General features: G+C 42.3%; 1 protein-coding gene across 1 annotated transcript; it reads left to right on the forward strand.

The window, feature by feature from the left end:
* Nucleotides 1-858: 858 nt before the first annotated feature.
* Nucleotides 859-20,015, forward strand: LOC115566949 (N-acetylglucosamine-1-phosphodiester alpha-N-acetylglucosaminidase-like). The gene is made up of 12 exons (XM_030393036.1): nt 859-1,036; nt 3,186-3,394; nt 3,761-4,028; nt 7,098-7,237; nt 10,827-10,935; nt 12,715-12,843; nt 13,234-13,439; nt 13,553-13,600; nt 14,249-14,377; nt 14,542-14,673; nt 15,739-15,820; nt 17,994-20,015. The coding sequence occupies exons 1-12, from the start codon at nt 954-956 to the stop codon at nt 18,250-18,252; spliced, it is 1,794 nt and encodes a 597-aa protein (XP_030248896.1). The 5' UTR covers nt 859-953; the 3' UTR covers nt 18,253-20,015.
* The last annotated feature ends 5,131 nt before the right edge of the window (nt 20,016-25,146 follow it).

Raw genomic sequence — 25,146 nt, forward strand, 5'->3', positions numbered from 1 at the left:
TACACAATGCACCTTATTCCTGCTAACCATACTATGTTTTGCTAGTTTGGAGAACAGAATAACATTCTTTGCAATCAAATGTGTTCTATAAAGTTTTTCTGTCTTTTCCCCTTTTAATTGGTCTTTTAATTGTAGAAATCATTAAATATAATATGTTTGAGAAAAACAGGCCATAAATGTTCAAGAATCTAAAAGCGTGCCTTATAAAACCACTTTTTACTAAATCTTGAATTCTAATATAAAGCAGCTCATTATGTTATCAGTAGTTGACTTTGCAGCTTATACAGTTTTAACTGTGTATATCTTTAATTGTTTTTATGTTTGTCATCATTTCTTGTGTTTATCATGACATTTCACAACACATGTCTGACATTTTTGTTTGAAAAATGGTAAACAAAAAAAAATTAACAAACTAATCGAGTTGTCAATTAATTGAATGTCTTTGTTCGACTGAGGGTCTTTGCACAGTCCTGCATATAAAAAACCCTGGGCAACATATTACATATGCAGTGAGTCTAAACGTTAAAGTGGATTGCACATAAATGTTTTTCTACACATCAGGAAAGCAGACCTATATTTGTTGACAGCTGATACGCCCCAAAAATGTGACTGAAAGATCAAAATTAGCTCATATAAAATGACAAAATAAGGATCCTCATGTCAGCACTGGAAAATATACGAATGTTTACGGTTTGTGTCTAATAAGATAAGTCAAAATGATCACTTTATGTTTGATGTAACTAATTTTTGTCAATTTGAACTCCAAACTTGACGTTTATTTTGAATACCTTGACAAAATTGCTGACTGACTGTTTGCTATCACGGCTTTTATTTTGCAGTGGAACCGGAAGTCGGGAGTTTGCCTTTGTTTACATTGCTGCCGTGTGCTAGCTGGATGATGTGGGAACCAGCAGCAGCAGAGCGGAGTTTGACAGGCTAGTTTTCCACCTCATATGGCAGCAGTGTCGGTGAAATGTCTGTTTTTGTGGCTGCTGCTGTGCCTCTACGTCCGGCTGTCCGAGACCAAAAACACCCGGTAAGACTGTCGGTTCCTGTTTCGGCTAGCTGCTAATGTTAGCCTGCTAGCTGTTAGCCGAGCCTGGAGACTTCAGGGGAGTTGGTCCAAACTTGTTTCACTTCCTTTTAGAAAAGCCGTATTAGAGTTAACATTAGCTGGATAAAAAGGACAGAATAATAACATGTAATTAACCTAATGACCCGGAACCTTCCTGCGTTGTGTAAACACATTCGTGCTAACACACTGAAAGTTGCCAGCTGTTGAGCAACAGCAGCTGTTAAGATTTCATCTTATCAGAGGACGAAGTTCATAAATGTGACCGACTGACCTCAAACACATCGAGGCCTTTACTCCTCTTATTTGACATCACGTAAAAACAACTTGAAATTCAAATAATGTAAAATATAACTACTGTTGCTAGTTTATTTAGCTTCACCTTTAACATTGATGGCATTCCGTCGCCTACAGTTAATTACCGCCGTGTTTTAATGGTAGTTACAAATGTTTTAAACCAAAGTTTTAGTCACAAGATGAATCATGTCATCACGTTTTAGTTTCACTCATCGAGGAACTGACATTTTGTGTGGAAAAAGGCTGCTGCAGCTCGAAACTTTGGCCACAAGATGGCGCCGTGGACACAAGATGGCGCCGCTGAACGACACATTCTCAGTCTGTTTCCAATACAGTCTCCTCTTACATAAAAGCCGTTACACTTATATGAAATACAAACATTTAGATTAAGCTCTTCGGTAGAGGCACTGGTTAATATTTAGTGTTTGTTGTTAAGTGCATCATTGACTAATACATCGACCTGAAGGCATCATGATGTGGGCTGTTTACCACCTCAGCTTAACAACTTCCCTGATAAATAAAACCCCACCCTGCTCTTTTAACATGTACATCACACCATACATGCTTGTGTATGAAACGTCAGTAGAGTAATCAAACTATAGGACATAAGAGAATGTGCAAAATAAAATCCAAAGCAAAGAAATCGCATCATCTTCTCTATTTCCGGAGCTTCACAGAAAAACAGCGTTGCAGCATTCTCCTAAAAAACAGAAGTAGCTGGAGACTTGTGGAAGAAACAACCAAAAAAACTAAAATGGCTCCATAAAGCTCGTCCGCTGTAATCTAAGTCTCCAGAAGCTCAAAGAGATCCCAAACTGATTTAAAAAGATGTTATTACAGCTGAAATCATCGCGGCAGCTGTTGAGCTAAAAAGGTTTGACTGCGTGTTGAAGGTGTGAATAACGTATTCTTTAAAATGATTTTAAGACATCTTAATGCAGCCTTTAATGATTTCGTTGTTGTTTTTCCCGTTTTAAAATGAATCCCCAGCTACTTCAGTTGTTTTTAGGAGAATGCTGTTTTGCTGTGAAGCTCCAACAATAGTCTAGATTTGGGTGAACTCTTCCTTTAAACCAGATCCCAACACTGTGGTTTTTCCAATAAGTGATATGCAAATGTGTTTGGTTGATTCGGCAACAGATTTTCTCTGCAAAACCTCAAGCTAAAACAAGTTAACATGAGAAAAAAATCACCCTCCATTAAAGTATTCTTCCAATTTTAACATCTAAATGTGTCGTCTCAAAGTCATTAAGTTTGACTTTTGAAAGATCTAAACAGTTCAAAGGTTGCAGTAAAGCTTCTTGTTAAATACACAACACTCATTGTCAGTTTGTCCTAATCATCATTGTTCTGACATTTAAAAATGGACCCCCTCCGAGCACGAATGACTGTCGAGTTGTAGCGTACCAAAAAGAGAAATATGCTGTAAAAGTTCAACATTACAGTACAGAGGAGCGATATGGATTGTTTCTACACACAAATCCTGAGAGAAACCACAACGAAAACACATTCCTTCATGTGATGAAACCAGATTTGACCAACGGAGGCCGTGTGATGAAATCTACAGCCAACATTAAGACTGAAACAACACAGGATTTATTTATCAGCACTGAAAACATATTTCCACTCTCGCAGCGTCCCCCAGAGGATTTCAGTGAAGTTATTTTTAGCTCTTTTAGGGTTGTGGGAATGTGTTTCTTGCTCACAGAGGTCTCTTGGGGTCTCGTGGGCATCATAAGCTGGGCTCATTATTTTGTTATTTTAATTTTTCCTGTTTCACTTGACATTCTGTTAACCCGTCCCTCTCACCGTGTAGAGTCTCTATGGACGATGACCTCCTCCTGCCGTACGCCCACGGCCACGGCCCCTCCCACTCTCATCGCCATGTCAGGGACTGTCAGTCCGTCCTTTATGGCAACACCACCCATGAGAGCCGGCCCTCCAGCAACCACAGCGGGCTGCCGGTGGCCGAGTCCACGGTGTTTGTAGAGCCGGTAGTGCCGGGAGGCTCCAGATGGGTTTACGGTCAGTGAGCGAGTCACACAAAGTCTGTGTTTGAACCTGGATGTGATTTGTGTTTGATCAACCTCCGATTTATTGATCCTCTATTTATTTATTTACTCCCTGACCTCTGATCAGTTCATACTAGCTGACCTAAAACAGTGTTTACAAAGAGCATCATTTGTCAGCTGCTGTAGTGCATCGTCTAGGATGAAAGTAGGAATTCTATTAAACTTAAAAACGAGAACATACTGCCTGTTTGACGACACTGAATAAAATAAATTATATTGTTATGTACGGAGGTGAGAAGATGCTGCTTAATGTTTTCATTCAGGTCCGTCTGACTTGATGTCACTGAAGCAGCAGAATCCATTTCATCTTTGTTCCCAGGTCACATGACGGTGGTCCAGGACCCGCTGAGGACGGTGTCGGTGTTGGAGCCGGGCGGGCCGGGTGGCTGCGGGATGAGTAAGAGGGCTACTGTGGAGGAGACGGCCCAGGCTGCCGGGTGTCTGTACGCCCAGAACGCCGGCTTCTTCAACACAAATGGCGGCCAGTGTCTGGGCAACGTGGTGAGCGACGGCAGAAAGGTGCAGGACAGCAACGGTGTGCAGAACGCCCAGTTTGGAATCAGGAGGGACGGCACGCTGGTGTTCGGGTAAGACAGAAGTTCCCAAACTGCCCACACCCCCTTTTGGAGATAACAGTATTCTCAGGCTTTTATTTTGATATGTCACAGAGCTACCATCAGTGTAGAAACGTGTTAGAAACTACATTTTACATATCACAAACCACTTTCAGTCCCTTCTTTCTGCTCGTCTGCAGCTGACCTCTTTGTGAAATGTCTCCTCGCGCCTCACCGCGCTGCCGTCCTCCTCTCAGCTGTTATCTCAAATAAACCACATTTGCATTTTAGTGACTTTCTGTTGACACCGGCCAGAAACCTCTCGTTCAATTTAATGAACTACAGGCCACAGATGATGCATCTATGTCAACATGACCGTCTGTTGCACCAGTACAACCAATCCAACCTGCTTTCAGAGTGACAAAGAACACCATCTTCTTTTTATTATGCTCATTAAAAATTAACCAAACATTTAAAACAGGCTGCTGACGGATCATTCTAACGACACTCTGCGACTCTCTCCAGGGTTAGATGTGGATATTTATATTGCCACTGTAAGGTCAGCTCTCACCCACCACATAAACAAACACAGTTTGTCTACAAACCATGGAAAAGTCAATTTGACTTGTTTGTTTGATACCTGAGGTCAGTCATCTCTGGAATTCCTCCATGATGCAACAGTCAGTGGGTGTTGGGGTCAAATATTCAGAGAAAGCTGAAACCACAAGCTCGATACAACCAGTCATTGTGCTGCTGGTCAGTCGGGCTCAAAACAAACCTCCCTCTAATTTAAAAAAGAAAACATTGCTTCATCCACCTGTTAAAAGTGATTCATTCACTGGGGGCACAGATTAGACACGTGTGTCTAAACGTGGAAATTAATCTGTTAGAAATCAGATTTTTTTGCCTCTGCTATCTTTATCTTCTCTCGCTAAATCAAAAACTAATCAGAACTCACCCTCCCCAGATCCTATTAATCTCCTGATCTCATTGTGATACAAATCAAATGAGGGTTTCTCAGTTTCTGTGTGAGATATGTGTCATGAAACATGGCAACCCGACCCCAGAGGCAGAGGTGAGTGAGTGGGACCGGCTTTATGATCTGCAGCGATCATTTCACGGACTGTTCTAATTTCTGAGTGTCACAAGCTGCAGGTATAAAAACCCTCCATGCAGATCATCAGACACCTCTTCTGTCTGTACTTCTCTTCACTGAATTATTTACCTGTGACGTTGAGGCAGAAAGTCCTGTGAGAACTATTATTGATAACAACATTTTTCCTCAGAAAACACAGAAACATGATCAGTCATTCCCAGAACTGGATTTAATGGACCAGAAGAGTCCATGATTAATATTAACATGATTAATAGCTGCGCTGCATTGATGGTGTTAAGGCCTAAAAACAGTTCACGCCGGCTCTCTGACCCGACTCACCGGGACACAACAATCGAGCAGAGACATCATTAATGTAAGTAGCTTCACCTGAACTCTTCCTGGTTGAACAACCGTGCTGAAAAACAAGCCGGCTGACTGAAGTTCAGTGTCAGTTCAGGTGAACGATACCGAGATAAAACCTGGAACGTGTGAATCTGTTCTGCAGCCATCGAGATGTCAGATAAGGACAGTCGATTAACTCGGCGGTTGGAAAGACTTGTCATGGATTACGTCGCTTTGTTGAGTTGAGTTACAACAAACTCAGTAAGTTTGCTTGCTGAGCTCAAAGTGCAGGACAGACAGAGCAGGATTCTAACTACCAACCATCACACAGACAAAACATGATGAAATGCACAAACTCCCGTCAGCTCCAGTTCAGCAGCTCGTGTCACAATCTGACCAGACTGACCCTGAAGCTGTGTTTATAAAGACGAAGAACACTCTCGGCTGGATGTTATTTAAGGTGAGGTGATATCAGGTGAGGTGATTCCTCACCCTGGGCTGAGGTAACAGAGTCTGAATATAAATAACCGGAGGGTCACGGAGTTGTGTTTCTGCAGTAACACAACCAGCACTTTGGTGTCACGCCCATCATCGACTTGGTCAGAGCCACAGAGCTGCAGTGTGATTTATGGAGCATTTATTAACACTGGAAGACATTTCAACTCACCAGTTTTCCTTCAGTGTTTCGGTGCCGTATCAGCTGCGATGTTCTTGTGTCATTTATGTAGATTTATTTATGCTGTTAACTGCTGTCAGCTGTTACACACTGCAGCATCAGTCTGTGCTGTAGTTACAGTGTCGTACTTGGCACATCACACATCTCTATTTCTAGAAGCAATTGCATCTCTACGTGTAAATACATATTCTGTATATAGTTTAGAGCCTGAGCGATACACAGATTTTGGGACACATGTTGTTATAAGGGAGTAAAAACTTCTCATATCAACATTCCGGCCGATGTACACATATTTCTTTTTTCTTTTGCAGTGATTCCTCAAGTGTGGTTATCAAACAGTTCTGACAAAAATATGTATTAGAGGCAGAATATTTCAGTTTAACGATTAACTTTATGTCTAAAATGACGTCAGTGCTCTGAACCAGTAAACTAAATGTAATAATAATAAATCACCCCGAGCATCGTTCACCACGCTGTGTTCTCTAAACGGTTTACACACCGGCTGATATCGAGATATTTATTATATGTTTTATTTATTCCATACTTCCTGATGTCTTCTCTTTATATTAAACTCTATATACAGAGTACCAGTTTCCCCCGGGGATCAATGAAGTATTTTTGATCCTGATCTTAAACTGATAACGGCCCTCGACCTCAATGATCAATGAAAAGTTAGCTGTGATTGATTTTTGATTTTGAATTGAAAGCGAGACACTCCGAGGCATAAAGCTAGTGAACATTCTGTTTCCAGCTTCTTCAATGTGAATATGTTCTGGTTTCTTTCCTCCTATATGACAGTAAACACAGTGAATATCTTTGGGTCGTGGACAAAAACAAGACATTTACAGAACCACATATTGAGCCACTGGATCGACACTTTCCACCATTTTCTGACTTTATAGACCAAACGACTAATCAGTTAATCTAGAAAATAATCACCAGTTGCATCACTTTCAGTTCACTCTATTGCGATGTCGTCTCCTTCCAGGTATCTGTCACAGGAAGATGTTTTGGACCAGTCCAACCCGTTCGTCCAGCTGGTCAGCGGGGTGGTGTGGCTGCTGAGGAACGGTGAAGTTTACATCAACCAGAGTCTGACGGCCGAGTGTGACAAGACACAGGAAACAGGTACACACCAGAGGAGGCTCGTCCATAGAGGCAGAGGAGGTTGGTCCTCCTCTATTTTTGAGAGGCAAGAGGAAGATCAATTTTTTTTTTTTAAGAAAAAGTAACTGGTTGAAATAAATCATTACCAAATCTCAGTATCATTTATAAAATATTATATATATATTATATCATTAAAAAAAGTTTCTTCTTTGGAAGAAAATCCACTTAAAACGGTTGAACAGCGACAGCAGCAGACGGAGGAGACAGAGCAGTCTGTGAGAGGAGCAGGGAGCAGGAAGGTGGGGGCTAGAGGAGGACGGAGGGCTTCTGTCCTCCGTGGGAGGGATCTCCTTCTATTGACTCAATGCATTTAAGATTTTTTCATGCTGATCTATGATTGGCTAAGACACGTCATTTGACGCGCTAAGGGAGGACGTCCTCCCTTACCAATCAGCAACCAGAATACAAGATTGACAGCAGGTTGGTCCAATAACAGTTCCCAAATTTCATTCTCACATTTATACAACCGTAAACAAAAAATACTACTATGTATTTTACAGCTTTCACTGCCAGCCATGCTCGGACAGAAATATGGAGTTTTCAGCGATATTGGAATCGGTTTCAAGGAAATATAAGCACATTTCTGAAAGAAAAAAACTGTTAGGAGAAATCAGAGAGAAGTTTCATTTCTTTCGTTCGTCCTGCTGGAGGACATAATGTTAGCGGCACGACCGGGACAACAACACAGTTACAGCGCACACAATACAGAGCAGCAACAAAGCCACTGTCGTGAAGATCATGTATTGAGTGCTAAGATAGCACAGGGGGTAGCGCAGTTGCCTGCTATTTAGGTGACTGGGGTTCAAATCCCGAAAGAGATAGAAGTTTTTTTTTTTTTTTGTCATGTATATTAGCTTTTTAATGAAATGTTTTTTTAAAGAAGTCTTGTAAGTCATTGTTTTATTGCTTAATTTTCATTGAATATAAGAAAGTAGGGTTAATTAGTTGACTTGTATAAAATAACATGACACCGTGGACTGGTTTTCCTCCTGTCCTCCCCAATTTTTTCAGTCACCAGCCGCCACTGGTACACACAGTATATTCACTTCCAAAGAGCAAACAATTAACAGCTTCCTGTTCGTGTGAAGGATTCTGCACGTAAAAAGGAAAAACTGACCAGTAAATTAAACTGGAGGTTAAAATAAAGTTAAATCTGTTATATGAAGTTAGTTTCTGAACGAAAGTCATAAACCTGTTTTCCTGGAACAAGGTTTTCTCTGAATTCCAGTTCAACAGACTGAGTGACAATAACTCATCAGCAGAGTCCCGTCCCCTGGTCCAGGATCAGTTCCCCTGGTCCAGGATCAGTTCCCCTGGTCCAGGATCAGTTCACCTGGTCCAGGATCAGTTCCCCTGACCCCGGCCCAGACTGGGAGGTAGAAACTGGATCAGCTTCAGTTCACCAGTAATTATGCATCTCTATCAGAGCGCTGCCGTCTGCATGACACGGGAGCTCGTCTGGGACCTGACGTGACTCAGTGGCGCCACCAAAACACAACGCTGCCATGTTTGATGAACAGTGTCAAGAAACTGTGTCACCAACCAAAGTACGCAGCGAGTCTCTGAATGTTATTCGGCTTTATTGTTACACACTGATCAGGGATAGAAACACACACACGTTAAACAAACAAGGATGAGTTTCCCAGAACTCATCTGTCATCGTTTACATAATGCTGAAACTTGACCTCAGCTTTGTTTGAACTCATTATCAGGGTAGAAGATCTCTGTGTACACCTACTGTTGGCATGGTGTTGCATATTTGGATCAACCAACCCTGTCGATGCAGCGATAAACTAATTTTACTATCAACCTCACAGTGTTTGAACTGTGAAGCCTCAGCTACACTGAGTGGTGTTCGTACTCTCAAGAAAAGGGATGATGTGGTGCATTATTAACTGTTGTACACTAACAAACATTAAGCCAACAAAGAGAATTGGCTGCACAGCTGTCAGACCGCACTGTCTATAAATCAATGCTCATCAAAATGACGTGTAAGGTTCATCTGTTCAACACCTGGGCTGCAAAACAACTGAGTTTGAGTCCCTTTATGCTGCATTACTGAAAAACAAGAACAAAACAAACTATTTCATAGAGAGGAACGTGGAGGATGAATCTGTAGTCTGGTGCTGCTGCAGCAGAAGTCCTGTACATTCTGCCAGATAACAGCCGAGTGAACCGACGGTGGCACAGACGGGTTTTTCTTTGGATGTTCTGTTTTATTGACCCACTGCAGAATCTTTCTGTCCTACACAGAGCATGATCCACGTTAAGACACCTAATAGAATAGTAATAGAATTACTTTAATGATCCCAGACTGGGAAATTATTTTGTTACAGCAGTAGTGGGTCAGCAAATAAAACACTTAAAACACATAAATAGAATCCAATATATACATAGTGTATATATACAGTGCACAGTGTGCTATAAACAATAAACAATAATAATATATACAACAAAACAAAATATGCAAAATATACTATAACAATAATAATATATACAACAGAACAGTAGAGAGACCAGAGTTCTCTGTCAGGCAGAGGTGAGAGAGTTATTATATAAAGTGATGGCTTGTGGCAGGAAAGATTTCCTGTATCTGTTGCTACGACAGCGAAGCTGAAGCAGTCTTCCGGAGAAGGTGCTCCGCTGTCTGACCAGTGTGAGTTGGAGAGGGTGGAGAGGATTATCCATGATGGATAACAGTTTTTTCAGTGTCCTCCTCTCCACCACAGCCTCCAGAGTGTCCTGTTTGCAGCCAATCACAGAGCCAGCCTTCCTGCTCAGTTTTGTTGAGTCTGTTGGTGTCGCTGGCTCCGATGCTGCTTCCCCAACAAACCACAGCAAAGAAAAGTACACTGGCCACCACAGACTGATAAACCTGCACAGGTGCTGGTTTTAATTTCTTCCGTCCCTTTTTGCTAAAGTTGCTCTTTGACGTGACTGTTTGTTTTATCAAAACATGCGTGTGTTATTTAATACATCCAGAGTGTTGTGGAACACATGAATGAAATGAAAACCAGGATTGTTCCTCAGACTAGAAATTTACCAAATAATTTGAGGGATCACTGCAAAAGAATGTGTGTATATCAGCCGATATGTTGATCTCCTTCTGAATGTTTTACTCCTTGATATCCTAAAACTGCATATCAGTCAAACTCTAATCAAAATCTGTTAATGCTGCGTCCCTGCGATCAACATTATTTGAATGTTCACTTTGATCGTCTGTGTCTCTGGGCACCTGTAAGAGGGAGAGTCCACCTGTGTTACATTCTGCTCCTGTAACACGGTCACACTCACCATGGCTCGCTGCAATGATTAAGATGCAGCCACGCCAGAGATTTCCTCTTTCCTCTCAAAACCTGGTGCCTACATTACCCATAATGCAATCCAACCACTGACAGTTTGGTCATAGATTTAGATGTGGACTGTGGATTTGATCCGGTGCAACTTCACCTCGTTGCAATTCAGTACATCGATCCACTCTTGAGGACGAGATGTTGGACTTCTTTCTGTCTTTCTTTTACACACAAACCTTTTTCTTGCACTCTCACAGGAACCTTACTCGATTTCATAAACGTGGTGTCGGCCCGGACGGCGGTGGGCCACGACGCTGAGGGCAAACTGATCCTGTTTCAGATCGATGGACAGACCAGACAAAGAGGGTAAGGATGGTTTTACCTGATGCTTTCTTCCGGAGCAGCTGCCTCCTGCGCTCTGATAAATATCCACTCAGCTAGATGAAAGAAATGAAAGTATTTTATTTATTTATATTTTCTTTATTTATGTACACACAGAGTGAGTGGATGAGACAGTTGATGTCCCTCCTGGGAGGAAACAAGGAGCAGACACAGATGTGAATGAGAGAAAAAATATGATAATTTATTCCATTAACACAAAGTGACTCACTGGCCTTTCAGTCAGTACAAAAGTGCCCCAAGTAGGAGTAAAATATGCAGGGTTGGATTTATGCTGATTGTTGTTGCACGGATACAATCGAGCAATTTAACAGAAAACGACATAACAGCGGTCGAAAAGACTGAGCTGTGTTTCCTCGTTTACAGGGACAGTTCACCCCAAAACAAGAAGACCATCCACAGAGCAGTTTCCTGTAGGAACGTCTTTCTTCCTCATGGACGAGGAGCTAATGCTAGTGACAACATGGGACCAATACATTAATGGCGTTCTTCCACGGCTAGCGTTAGTTACCCTCGTTAACTGACCTCACGTCCATCAGTAGATGTGCACTTCGTCTCGCTGGTGGTACGAAAAGAAAATTATATCTATGTGAAATACTGAGATAAGATGGCGGAAGCTGCCAGAAGGGATGGAGAACATGAACAGAAAAGCAGAACGCGTTTTAATCTCCTGAAGTGTTTGTGAGAGGAGCTGATGTGACCCCGACCCACTCAGATCTCTCCACCAGTCGATTGTATTGATCTGACTTCCTCTTCGCCCTGCAGAGATTGATGTGTTGGCGTTAATGATCTCACTTTGAAAAGCACAACAAGCTGACGTGTCTGAGCATGTTTGGTGACCTCTCTGAATCTCTGCTCGATATCAGACCAAACGCACACCAACCCTCGTGGATCACATCAGTCTGAACTCTTTGTTTCCAGCAATATACGATAATCACAGTGATGCTGGCATGTTGTTCTTGTTCTGCACTCAGAGCACACATCACTTCATTTTGATCTGATTGATAACAAGCTAACTCTTAGCGTGTAACATGTGTCATATTCACATATTTGTAACATTTATGTTTTTACAGTAAACGATTAGATGTGTGAATCTTCACCGGCCTCACATTTCAATTCGATTAAGATTCAGCTGTCAACGATTCTCGATGCATCTCGATGATATATTCGTGCACATGGATACTTTTTCATCATTTAAATTCCCCTTTTATTCAGGAAGTCCTTCCAGCAATCAGACGACGGCAGCCTACAAAATAAAAGCTGCATCTTGTTTTAACAACACATTGATCCAGCTGCAGTGCCATACACAGTAGTTGTTATCTACGATGATATTGTTTTCACATGGCAGCTTTAACATGAGACAGTTATTGACTCCGCTGCTCACACACCTCTCAGAGCCTCCTCCGGTCTCGGCTGATCAGCTGGGCTCGCTGTATCATTAATATTTATGGCTGCAGACGTGATTAGTGATTGTTGTGAGGCAGAAGTCTCGTCCAGTTGGTGCTTCACAGCAGGTTAATAACATCCGTGCCCTGAGATGTTTTTTAAATCACTTGCAGACGACCTCTGCCTCGCTCCGACATCCCTCCTACATCAGTAATAGCTTTACTGTTAGCTTTATGTCGTGGATATCTTCTGTTTTTGAACTGACTGGCTTCATCTCTTACAATACACTGCAAGACAGAATAAAAATGTTTTTCCTATTTCACTCTGAACTCAACTTGTTGTTATTTTGTGTCTGAGCAGTATGAATCTCTGGGAGGTGGCCGAGTTTCTGAAGCAGTACGGAGTCATCAACGCCATAAATCTGGATGGAGGCGGGTCTTCTACCTACGTGATGGATGGCTCATTAGCCAGCTACCCCTCTGATTCCTGGTGAGCCAATTAAACAAAGGTTTCTTTCATCACCTCCTCCCTCCATGCTGATGGAAAGTCTGGAGAAGTTTTGTAGTTCACAAAACATTTCTGGAGCAACAACTCTCACAATGACTGAAACATGAAACCACAATATTCATTATTTATTTGAGAAGACCTTATTTATGATAATAACTGAATTTAAATGTGTGTCTTTTCTTCCTGTGCACTTGAAGGCCTTCTTCTTCTTCTTCTTCTTCTTCTTCTTCACCATGAAATGCTTCACTGACAGATGTGCTTTTAGTGATTGGCATTTTTGATGTTTTAAGCCTTCGAGCTCCGGATCTCTTCCCACCACAACACTTGTTTCTTTCTGTCCTTTCATTATCTCCACCATTCCTCCGCTGACAGTGAACCACGCAGCAGGCCGCGCTGCAGCCGCCGCGTCTCCACCATCCTGTGCGTTCACCCGCGACGCTGCCAGCCAGCAAACTGCAGCGGACACGGAGACTGTGTGGACGGACGCTGTCGCTGTCAGGACGGCTGGCAGGGCGCCGCCTGTGACTCTCTGGTGTGTCAGCCGCCAGCCTGCGGACCGCACGGTTTCTGCACTGCCGGTAAGTGTGGAGGTGGAGCTCAGCTACAACAGGTGGTGGAGAACAAGAACACAAGTATTTCTATGCCTCTGATGTTTCTGCACCGCTTCATGTGTGTCTCCTTTGTGATGCAGGTGGTTGCGTCTGTGATGCTGGATGGAGAGGAAAGAACTGCAGCCAAGGTGACACACAGACACACACACACACGTCACACTGGCATGTTTCTCTGATCAGCTGATTGCAGATCATCTTCACGGCGAGTTTAGCTTTGATGAATTCTGACCAACAGGGAGCTGTTTTTAACTCTAAGGGAACAGAAATGTGTCATCTTCTCCACAGAGGAGGAACGGCCTCGTCAATAAACCCGTGAACTTATTGTCCCTTTGGTGACCGAAGTTTACCCTTTAATCTTTCTCCAAAGTGTCCTCACATTTGTCTTCACAAAGCTAAGAGAACACAAACACACCTCACACGTTAACCATCAGGTGCCAACACTCAGGAATCTGTTTGTTTGAGAAATTAGTTTTGTAGAATGTTTCCAACAGTTGTAATCAGACATCCTAGAGGTTGAAAGGTCACATACTGAGGATCACTTCATCATCATTTCGTGGGTTAAAGACAGAAACATCTTGTTTGCACACAGTTTGAATAAGTTCAGGTGAAGCTTTGGAGTCAACAGAACATTTCTTGATCTTCTCTGGAGACAACTGAAGAAAACGTGAAATGTCTCCGTACAGATAGTCGGCTGTCTGCTCGCTAAGAAAACTAAAAACATTACAACATTTAGCATCACCGTCATTGTAACACTGTTTTTCTTCCCTTGTTTAAAGTGTGCATCCCTGGTTTCTATGGTGACGGCTGTAATCAGACCTGCAGCTGTGTCAACGGCGGTTCCTGCGACCCCGTCCACGGACGATGCGCATGCCCCTCTGGTTTCCACGGCAACACATGTGAACAAGGTAAAGCCACGTCGTCAGAGCGGAAACCAATCCACCTCCTCCCCGCCCGGTTCCACTGAGATGTGAAGATTCTGGTTTTATTAAAACATAAAACTTCTGTTTGTTCACTTTCTGTCATATTTTTTGTGTTTGTGTTTGTGTTTGTGTGTGCGCGCGTCTGTCAGTGTGTCCTCTCGGGTTCTTCGGCCCGTCCTGTGCTCAGGAGTGTCGCTGTGACGACCTGTGTCCATGTGACCCGCAGACAGGAAGCTGTAACGCCACGCTGCGAGGAGAGGCCAACAACACGTTACACAGAGGTACACACACACACACACACACACACACACACACACACACGTTCACCTGAATCTGTTTGTTCAGCTGGTCACTGTGATGATTAGCTATAGGTGTTTCAGCTGAATGAAGGTTTTTGACTCGATCAACTGCTTCCTCTTCCTCGTTCTCAGCTCTATTATAAACAGAGGTTATTGTGTGTGTGTGTGTGTGTGTGTGTGTGCGTGTGTGTGTGTGTGTGTGTGTGTGTGAGACTTGCGCTAATTTTTTTAGCACATTTCAGACTCAAGACCAGTAAATTAGGGAGGATAGAGGCTGCGTCCATGATCAGGAAAAAAGCTGATCAGAGTTTGTTAGAGACAGCGACAGTGTTTATCATTGTGTTTAAGTGTGTGTGTGTGTGTGTGTGTGTGTGTGTGTGTGTGTGTGTGTGTGTCGCTCTCCTACAGTAAATGTTTGACTGTTTGCATTGAGGAGAAGTAAAAACAGTTCCGTCTCTGTTGCTGTCTGTCCAAACAGAGCCGCACTGTAACGACTCGACTGGGAGGACTGGAAATGTTTCTGTATGAGTCTTGAACTGAACTGGTCGTTCCTCTCTCTCTGTTCAGTATCAGACACGTTGGAGTCGATCAAGACAGCCGGCTTCTGTTTACATGCTTTAGATTCTAGAAAACATCTGACAGGATGCGTACACCTGCCTGCACTTCAAAAGCTCGCTAATTACATGTAAGCTAGGTTAATCGCCTCCAGCTCTGTTGTTGAAAGGAGCAGTTTGTCAAACATGTCCAGAATTTTTGTTTAAAACATTCGAAAAATGAGCGTGTGAGTGTGAAGAAACAACCGTGTTGACGTTCTGTCAAAGACGTCTCTGAAGTTAGCATGCTAACCAGCTAGCCTCCTCACAGCCCTCTGTAGCTCAGAGGTGATGGAGGTCTGACAGCCTGTAGCTTCAGCTGGAGATGTAAAAGCATCTATTTCATGGACGTGTTGATTAATGATTTCTCTTTTCAGATGTTTTAACTCTCAGTAACATCCATGTGTTATTTACCCAGCTCCTCTTCTTCTTCTTCTTCTTCTTCTCTCCACAGCTGGACATTGTTTAGCTGAACAGATGTTTGCACTTTGGAGACGAGATGAAGAAGCTCACAGAGAGCAGCCTCATCTGACAGAGTAAGTGTCCCTTCACCTCTGACCTGCTCACCTCTGCTGTCCGTCCTTTAACGTCACAATTTTGTCATTTTGAGATGTTTTAGCTCAAAATACGACTTCAACACATTGGACACACATTCCTGATTGTCTTCTGCCGAGTGAGGTGAGGAAAAGAGAACTTAGAGGAAACAGTAGAAAGATTTAATTCTTCTGGTCTTTTAGTATTTTTTTCATAAAATCACCAGTTTTCCAAGGCAAAGAGCCCGTTCTGACCTGGTGTCACCATCCATCCAAGTGCTCAGCCCCGAGTCCATCAGTTTGGCATTTATTTGCATGTCCAGTGATAAATGCAAATCAACCCGTCCATCACTGAGACAAACAGACTCCATGTTTCTACTCAAAGACAGAAAGAAGTTCATGTAGAACATTTGCTGAATGAACAAGAAGGTCCAAATAATGCAGAATGAGTCAGAGACAGAGTTTCACAGAGTTTATAAAGTGTCTCCAGCTCAACAACTCACTAAACTGACACATTTGTTAAGGGAGTCTGGGGACTTTCTCCACGGGGACAAAGAAGTAGCCTATATTGTTCCTGTTTAGTGTCTTTGTAACATGTGACATGTTTAGATCAATAACATGTTTCTTCTTTCATAAATGGAGTGTAAATGGTGAAATCAGTGTAAACAGTGTGTTCAAACAGCTGATCAGTGTTGGCAGGTAAGACTTTAGCACTTTAGACACAGAAGCAGACAGGCTGGTACAGACATGCTGCCACAAACTGACACTTTTTACAAGGAGACAAACAACTTCAGCTGAAAGATTTAATGCTGAATTTACAACAAGGACACAATGACTTACAATCTGTCACACACACAGTTTCATTATGTTTATAAAGTTTAACGCTACTCAACATCTCCTAAAATTAGCTGATTTGTAAAGGGAGTCTGGTGAAATTGTTGTCAATAGTTGGCTTCATGTATTACATTTAATGCTGAATTTACAAGAAGGACACAATGAGTTAGAATCTGTCAGAGACAGACTTTCACAATGTTATAAAGTGTGTTTTACCTCAATAACTCTTAAAATCACTACATACTACGTTAGAAAGTTTGTTTTAACTCAGCAACTCTTAAAATCACTACATTTGTTAAGGGAGTCTGGTGATAGTTGACACGAAATAGTTTGAGTTGTTGAATTTGGAGACAATTTATAAACTTCTCGAAACACCATCTTTGTGTCTTCTTGTAAATTCTGCGAATGTTGAACATGTTCTTTCTCTCTGGATCCATGTATTTACATATAAAGCAGGAAATGAGATCCGTGCTACATTTCACAGTGTGACGTGAGATGTTTAACAGAGGATAATCAGTTCTGTCTCCTGCTCTGAATGATGGAGTCCAGACCCGCTTCTGGCTTCACGTCTCTCCTTCACATTCATTTGCCTCCTTAGCTTTCATATGCAAGTGAGGAATTGTTAGCTGTTGCTATGGTTTCTGGAAAAGGCTCTTTGTGAACAGGTACTCTGGTCACAGATGGAGGAAAAGGAGGTTTCTGTTTTTTTTAAACACCAGCTGTTTTGAACATTTTGACCCACAGTCTGTAGAGGAGCGTTGTGTCCTGCTCGTTCACTTCTTTTGTCTGCTTCTGATGCTTCACACGGTCGAATACGAAAAACCATCCGAGTGCTCGTCTTTGGAAAAAGGCAGGCGTGTTAACAGATCATCCTAAAATGTGAAAACCTCCAGTGTGTCTGATTTAAGATATTAATATTTATGTTTCCATCCGTGTATAATCAGCTGAAACTAAGAATCGTTGTGAGTCTCATATCCGCAGAGGCAGCGGGTCCTCTAACACAGAGTCCGCTGTGTTTCTACAGAAGCCAAGAAGGGACAAACCAAAAACAGGCTCCGGAGAGAGGCCTTTTGTATTTGTCTTGTTTATTGCGACCTCTGTAGGAGCAACTTCTACACCAGACACCTGACTTTGAAGGCAACATGTTGTCTGTAGCCAGTTTAAGGAAATGATAATCAGATTATTTGATAATGAAAATAAAATTAAACTTAAAGTTCAGACACTCAAAACAAACACAAAAAACAACTGTCAGGTTACACCTCACATCGAACTCTTTGCTCTACACGACGTCCTCCATGTTTGTCTGTGAGTCACCTGTCTCCCCTCGTCTGTCTGTCCTCAGGCGTACCTGGCTGATGATCACCTTCACTCTGGCCTCGCTGCTGTCAGTCAGCTTGCTGGTTCACCTCGTGCAGGCCTGTCGCGGCTCGGTGGCGGTTCACCTCCCTGAACGTCGAGACTACTCGTACGTCCCGCTGAACGACATCAACGGAGCCGCTTCACGAGCCGGAGGAGGCGCCAGGAAATCAGGGAAAGGGCCTTTCGCACTGGACGACTCGGACTCTCAGGATGAAATCTGGACGCCGTCGGGGACGTTGTAGCTGCCAGGAGGACCAAAGACGACGAGTGAGGACGCTCTGTCATTGCACAAAGAGAAGCAGCTGAGTCCTGATGGATCGACTCAGTGAAACTCTGTTTATTTAATCTTAATCTTGACACATTTCCATCGACCATCTTGCTGAAGCTCAAAGACGAGGCACAACAGGTTTTACTGCGCTTTTGTTTACAGATCATGAAAGGAAATCCAGAAAAAAGGTCAAAGCTTTAATTTGGATCTGAATGTCTTGAATCCAAACTCCAGGTACGGAGTTCTTAACATCTCTGAGCTCAACTCAGGTTCATCCAGCATCCTGAGGCTGGTGTCACCACGGTAACGTCACCCTGATGTGGACAAAACTAACAGAGTTTACAAAAATGTGACGTGCTTAAAACCAATAGGTCCTTTTTAATATATCAATGGAAATAAAAAGTACAACAGTCATTTAATCAGCGATATTAGACACCTTCTTTTCCCACAATCGCTTAAAGCTTTTACCAAACAGGAGGATTTTAGTTCAACACAATTACAAGTGCTGTTTGCCTCTGCATAGTTACCTGTTTCCTGTCAAAACAGGCAGCAGCCAACAGCGCAGAATGTAGTTCAGTACAGAACCAAGGTGGTTTTACTGCTCACCAAGCTAACGGAAGCTAACTTTACATTTATTAGAAGTTAGCATTTACTTAAGCAACAAAGCTGCCGGTATTTCTCTACCAGGAAGCTCCGTAAACCACCTCGGTACTGTAACTGGACCGGTGCAGAGGTGCAGAACATTTGTTAGCAGCTACTTTAGCAAGAAGTAAAACTTTCCAGGCTAGCAGAGGGAACACCAGCAGGTATTCTCTCCATAAAACATAAAACATGACACCGCTCCACCTGGATCACTGAGTAAAGTCACAGAGTTGTGAGTGCAGGATGAGTCACCAACATTTCTAATGATGTCCAGGAAGTTCAAAACTCTAAAACACCTTTAAAATTTCAAGGAGACAGAAAACTGATGATTGGGACGATGTTTATATGCAGTAGAAATGAAACTTCAAACAATCATTGATGGAATAAAAGTACAACTTTCAGTTTTTGTTATCAGTCAGGCGAGACAAAAACACTGAAAAACATGATTTTGACTTGAGAATATGCTGAACATATATTTACAAAAATAAATCTGACATGAGCAGGAAGAAGTTCTGAATTCGGGGTGAGTCGGTTTGGACTGATGTTTATATGTTCTGATACCATTCTCACCGTTTCTCCAGCTTCTTATTTTACTGTAGCTGCGACTGATTCACCCTCACAGCTTCTGCCTCATGATGCTTCATTAAACTGCTTCATGTGAATTCAGACTGACTTGTCGATTTTCAGCTTGTCGCCACGTAAACAGAAGAACTCTGAAGTCGAAGCAGGACGTTGATCGTGACAAACTGCTACGGGAGTTTTTATCAGACAATTTCTAATCAACAGGATTTTTACATGTTTTGTCACAATGCACTGAGCTCCATGTCTGAATGTAAAATAACTATAATATGCTACATTGAGTCGCATCAGATGTAAACAAGTAAAGAAGCACATTTTTCTTTACAGTCGAGATGTCAGTTTAAACGTGCCAACTTTGTATCTCATCCAGATTTCTTACTGTTCATTAAAAAAAGTCTTTATATTGTCATTTGTGAATGTCACAAAGTCCTGATCTGTTTCCGACAGGTTCTTTCTTCCTGATGTAACGACACAAATAAATGTAAAAACCAGGATTCAGTTTCACTGGAAGATGAATCTGTGCTTGACTTGTTTCTGTCCTCAGCCGCTGGGTCGCAGCTCGAGAACTTTATGAAAAGAACCCGTGATGACAAACTGCACTGACACGTCACAGAACCACAAATAAAAGCTAAAAGTGTGTTAACATGTCAGCCACTCAGGAAGCTCAATCGTTTTCTGATCTGTTGCTTTTCTACTCAGACTACCCTGACGGCAACAACCAGAAAGAACAATGTTGTTACTTTAAATAATCTGGATGTTATCTGCCACAGATATACTCTTAGCTCAATGCTAACCTATTAGCATCACAATAGCCAGTTGTTATTGATGTTATTACCACATCTTGCTCCATCTGCTGAGGACGACTCTGAGATGTGATTCAGAGTTTTGGAAAACGCTACAAAGTCGAGATGTTTCCTGTCAAATGCTGAAACTAATAACTGTGTTATCAGTTTGTGAATATTATCTTCCAGGCCAGGAAAAGGAAAAAGAGTCTCAGTGAGCCGTTCTGAGAAGTTGAGAGATTTGAGTTTGAGAGTTTCTTTCCGAGTTCAAAGTTTCTTCCTCCAGTGAGATACCTGACTCAGATTTATGACCAGCTTCTTCTTTTATCTCCGTTCTGTTGATTCTACATCTGCCGAGGACGCGACATGAAAAGTCCTGCAGCATTTTGAGGTCACGATGTCTGATTGGCTGAAGCCGACATAAAAACACACACAACAGCTGGTTTGGTGTTTTTCTACGTGGTTTTAACATTTCTGAGGTTGTTTTATGTGTTTGTTTTTTACTATTCGAGAAGAAAATGCGCCTCGCTGACTGCGTTAATTGTCTTTGTCTCCACCCAGCAGCAGCTTTTTGTCTCCATCAGCTCACCTTGTCGCTGCTCTCAGACCTCGTTTGACCTCCTGGTTTATGGTTGTTTATGTGCAGAGTCATCGGTCCGATCCGACCCGCAGGTCAGCCGAGGTTTAAGAGCATTTCAGTCCACTGTGAGTTTACTGGAGCGTTCACTCGACCTTTCACCTCCACCTCTGGCTCCACGCCGCTCACTCGGACAAAGTTAAAGCTGAAAAACATGCTCGTTGTTCCAGTTTCACTTTTGAGTTTCCTGTCTGTAACTTTTTGTGTGTCACTGCCAACATTATGTATCAACATCCGTTCTGAGAGATGTGAAGACCCGATTGCTCAGACCACCTTAGACCACCTGTCTGAGGTGGTCTGACCTGCATGTGACCACATACACCACTCTGATCTGTACGTGGTTCACTGTGATGTAAATTATGTGTTTGTGCTCTCTCAACCTGCCAAGGTCCGCAGCAGATGTTTGTGAACACTGTTTTAACTAATCCAACCAGTAGCTACAATATCACCAGACTCCCTTTACAAATCACCTAATTTTAAGAGTTGTTTCATGAAGAGAAGCTTAACAAACTTTGTGAAACATTATCTATGACAAATTCTAACTCATTGTCTCCTTCTTGTAAATTCAGCATTAAATGTAATACATGAATCCAGCTATCATCCACAATTTCACCAGACTCCCTTTACAAATCAGTTAATTTTAGGAGTTGTTGAGTAGCGTTAAACTTTATAAACATAATGAAACTCTTTCTATGACAAATTCTAAATCATTGTGTCCTTGTAAATTCAGCATTAAATCAGAACATGAAGTGAACCAGTCACCACCACATCACCAGACCTCCTTAACAAATGTAGTGATTTTAAGAGTTGTTGAGTTAAAACAAACTTTATAAACTCTGTGAAACACTTTCAGTGACAAATTCTAACTCATTGGTGCCTTCTTGTAAATTCAGCATGCAGAAAACATGCAGAGATATTGGCTGAGGTTCAGGCTGACGTATGCGAGCTCTGAAACAAACCTTCAGGCTTCAAAACATCCGTGTGTGTGATGTAACAGATCCACGACTGACGAGCAGCATGTAAACAGTGAACAGTGAAGTGTGCAGCAGAGTCTGCAGGTCAGACGTGCCAGCCGAGAAATCAGGTCAGATGTTTCTGCAGACAGACATCTGCGCAACAAAACCCGTCGGGGTAGAATTTCTGCTGCAGGCGGTTGAAGTTCAACACTTACAGAATGTTGCATCAGTCGCTCTGAGCTGATCTGCAGTCAGTTAGTCACCTTTATATCTTCCATCTGACATCTCTCTTCCCGCCTTCAGTGACACATTTTACAAATAAAACACAACCCCTCCTTTAGATGTATGCATTCACAGATCTGTGAGATAATCTGAGATCTGGTGGAGTAGAAGCAGGCGGAGAACAGAGTCCAGTAAAGTCCCTCAACATTTTACTTTAATGCACAACATGTGATTTCTGCTGCTGGATTTTCTCTCCGTCAAAACAAAACAGAAGTCGTCTGCAGAGTGTGGAGAGAATAAACACCTGGAGTCTCATCAGAATCAGGAGCAGAACTCAGAGATGATTTTATAACATCTGTGATTAAAAAGCTGATTTCTCTTCACTCCTGTTGATCGGCCCGACTGCAGCAGTGATCCGGAGCTGTCGGGTGGTTCTGTTCTGTCATGTCGACTGCTGACTGGAGCAGGAGGGGAAATGGACTTTACATAACACTCGCTTGAGTAACCTCAGAATAAACAAAACAATGTTCCTGTGGTCATACTTCACTGCTGAACCGTTAAACAACAGAATTTAATCTCATCTGTGTGCGTGGAAGCTGAAGTTCTGCCTTTGGAAGACAGTCGGGTCGGTTTATGAGAAGTTTTAAATGATAACATCTTTTAGAGAAGTCGGTCTTTGGAGGATTTAAGTGTAAAAATGTTCAATCAGTGAGTTGGAGCCTGGAGATTTGGTGCAAATCGCTTTTGTGAGAGCAAAGTTTGCATCTCGTGTCCACATACTGTTTTGTTGTCGGGTGTTTGTCTATTAAACCTGCAGCTTGGTCAGATAAACGTGTCAGAAACGATCATCGTCTGGGTTTAATCGACAAACCAGCGTTTATTTTGTCTTCTCACGGGAGCAGGAACAGCGCCACCTCTGGGTGAACTGCAGGGTTGAAGGCGTCCAACAGAAAGTTTCCTTTGAGTGAACTCGTGGAAACATTTGGTTTAATGTCAGTTCACAACTCAACAACATAAAAAACAGCAGTCTGGTCGTTTTGAGACATTTTGATGAAGAAATCTTTCACATTATATCTTTAAGAACAGAGTTCTGCTTTGTTTACAACAGAACTCTGATCCGTCACTTCAGTGTTTCCTGTTCTGCAGACTGTTGTTCACTTTTCTTCTGTCTCTCTTCGTGTCCTTTCAAAGCCGAGTTGAAGTGGGATGGGATGATTCACGGAGCTCATTAAGCACTTATCCACGGACCGAGGCTCTGCAGGGATCAATAATCCTGTTTACGTCGACCATCTGTGGAGGGAGACGTCCTCTACAGTCCTGCTCTCCCCGCTCAGGTTCAGCAGCGTCCCTGTTTGTGTCTGAACCGGGCTTTGTCAACAGAACACTCACAGTGACCTGCTGACACCTCTGTGACCGGTCACCCTGCTGCAGGTCAGAACACAGGTGAGCCCGGGTCACGATCCGTCGCTCCTCTGCTCACAAACAAGGTCAGGTTTATTGTTTCTGTCGCAGGTTTGTGCAGGACGGGGACGTTTGTGACGGTTGCTGAGAGTCCTATCAATACAAATTTAATATTTTCCTATTTAAAGAATCATTTTGGACGAATATCTGTTCACAAAAGTTCTAAAAGTTAGATCAGATCATAAATAAATGATAATAAACATCCAAAAAGCCTAAAGGAACAGTTCACCCAACAATCTTTAGTTACCAATGTTACATTTAACACGATATCTTTATTTCAGTCTGACCGTTCAGTAGTTCTTTCAACATCCTCATGTACTTAACTGGAGTATTTCCATTTCTTACTACAGTTTTTACCATTACTAATATTTATTTAGTAACTTTAGTTACTAGTTACTTTGCTGGTTACAGATTACATTCTGGATCAGAGATTACTTTACTGATTTTACCCACAAACAGATGAAATACAACAAACAATGATTCTGTTGATCAGGAACATTAAATACAGTGTGTGAGTTACTTTTACTCTGATATCAGTTTACTCAAGTACTTTCACCAAAGTAATCCCTCAACATGATATCTTTACTTGTTACTTTGATACTTAAGTACATTTATCTATACTTTTAGTTTGACTGTCAGGTTGTTTAGGGTTGTTTAGGTTTATATGGAGGTAAATATTGTTATTATTTGACAGCTTTAGTTGTTTTTCAGAATAAAACTGTTCATATTTACACGTCAGGGAGTTTATTTAGTGAACTTTTAGTTGTGATAACTTGAGTAAATGTAGCTGATGACACTTCAGTCAGGTTTTGATCACAGTTTGGTTTTAGTTCTTTTTTCTGAAGTCCAGGATCTGAAAACTTTTATGTGTCTCTGAAACTTCAAACTTTGTTTCTTTCATAGAAACTGAAACGTTTCAGCTCTGTGTGAATCTTTAATGTTCACTTCTGGATCTTCTGCTCGTCTTTGTTTAAATCTGCACTCGGACTGATTTTCCAAACGGTGACTCACTTTCTTTTCTTCCTGCACTTTTCTTGAGTTCTTTGGATGTAGAAAAGGAAACAGGCTGCGTTTTATGACTTCACCTCTATTATTAACTCACTTTACGAGTTGGGGGCAGAGAGTTAGTTCACTGACTGACAGGACCTAAAGAGCCAATGTCCTGCCGGCTCTCTGCGACTCGTCCCGCCTCCTGGTCTGCCGGCTCAGCTGATGCAACTCAGGAGGAGGATGTCACCTCTCGCAGGCGTGTGAGTTCTGCAGAAACCCGTCTGATAATGAACTCTGTTTCCTCCTCGCTTGTGTTTGTCATCAGCTCGTCAGACTCTCACTCTGCGTTCTTGTCCTGGGTGTTGCTCTCATGTTTAGTGTTTGTGGTTGAACATGTCGAAGCTTATCGAGTGGCGCTTCACCCGAATTCTGAGTCCGAGCATCAAACCCTCCTCCACCCCTGCAGACGCCAGGCTTCCTCTGTGATGAGGAAACAACAGCAGCAGTCTCAGTCCAGTTCAGTGACTGTGGACTGAACCACCTTCAGAATGTAAACAGTCCATGTGTAGGACCAGTAAACATCCAACATGTGATTGTGA

This window comes from Sparus aurata, chromosome 17, assembly GCF_900880675.1.
Source record: "Sparus aurata chromosome 17, fSpaAur1.1, whole genome shotgun sequence".
In the NCBI taxonomy this organism is placed as follows: Eukaryota; Metazoa; Chordata; class Actinopteri; order Spariformes; family Sparidae; genus Sparus; species Sparus aurata.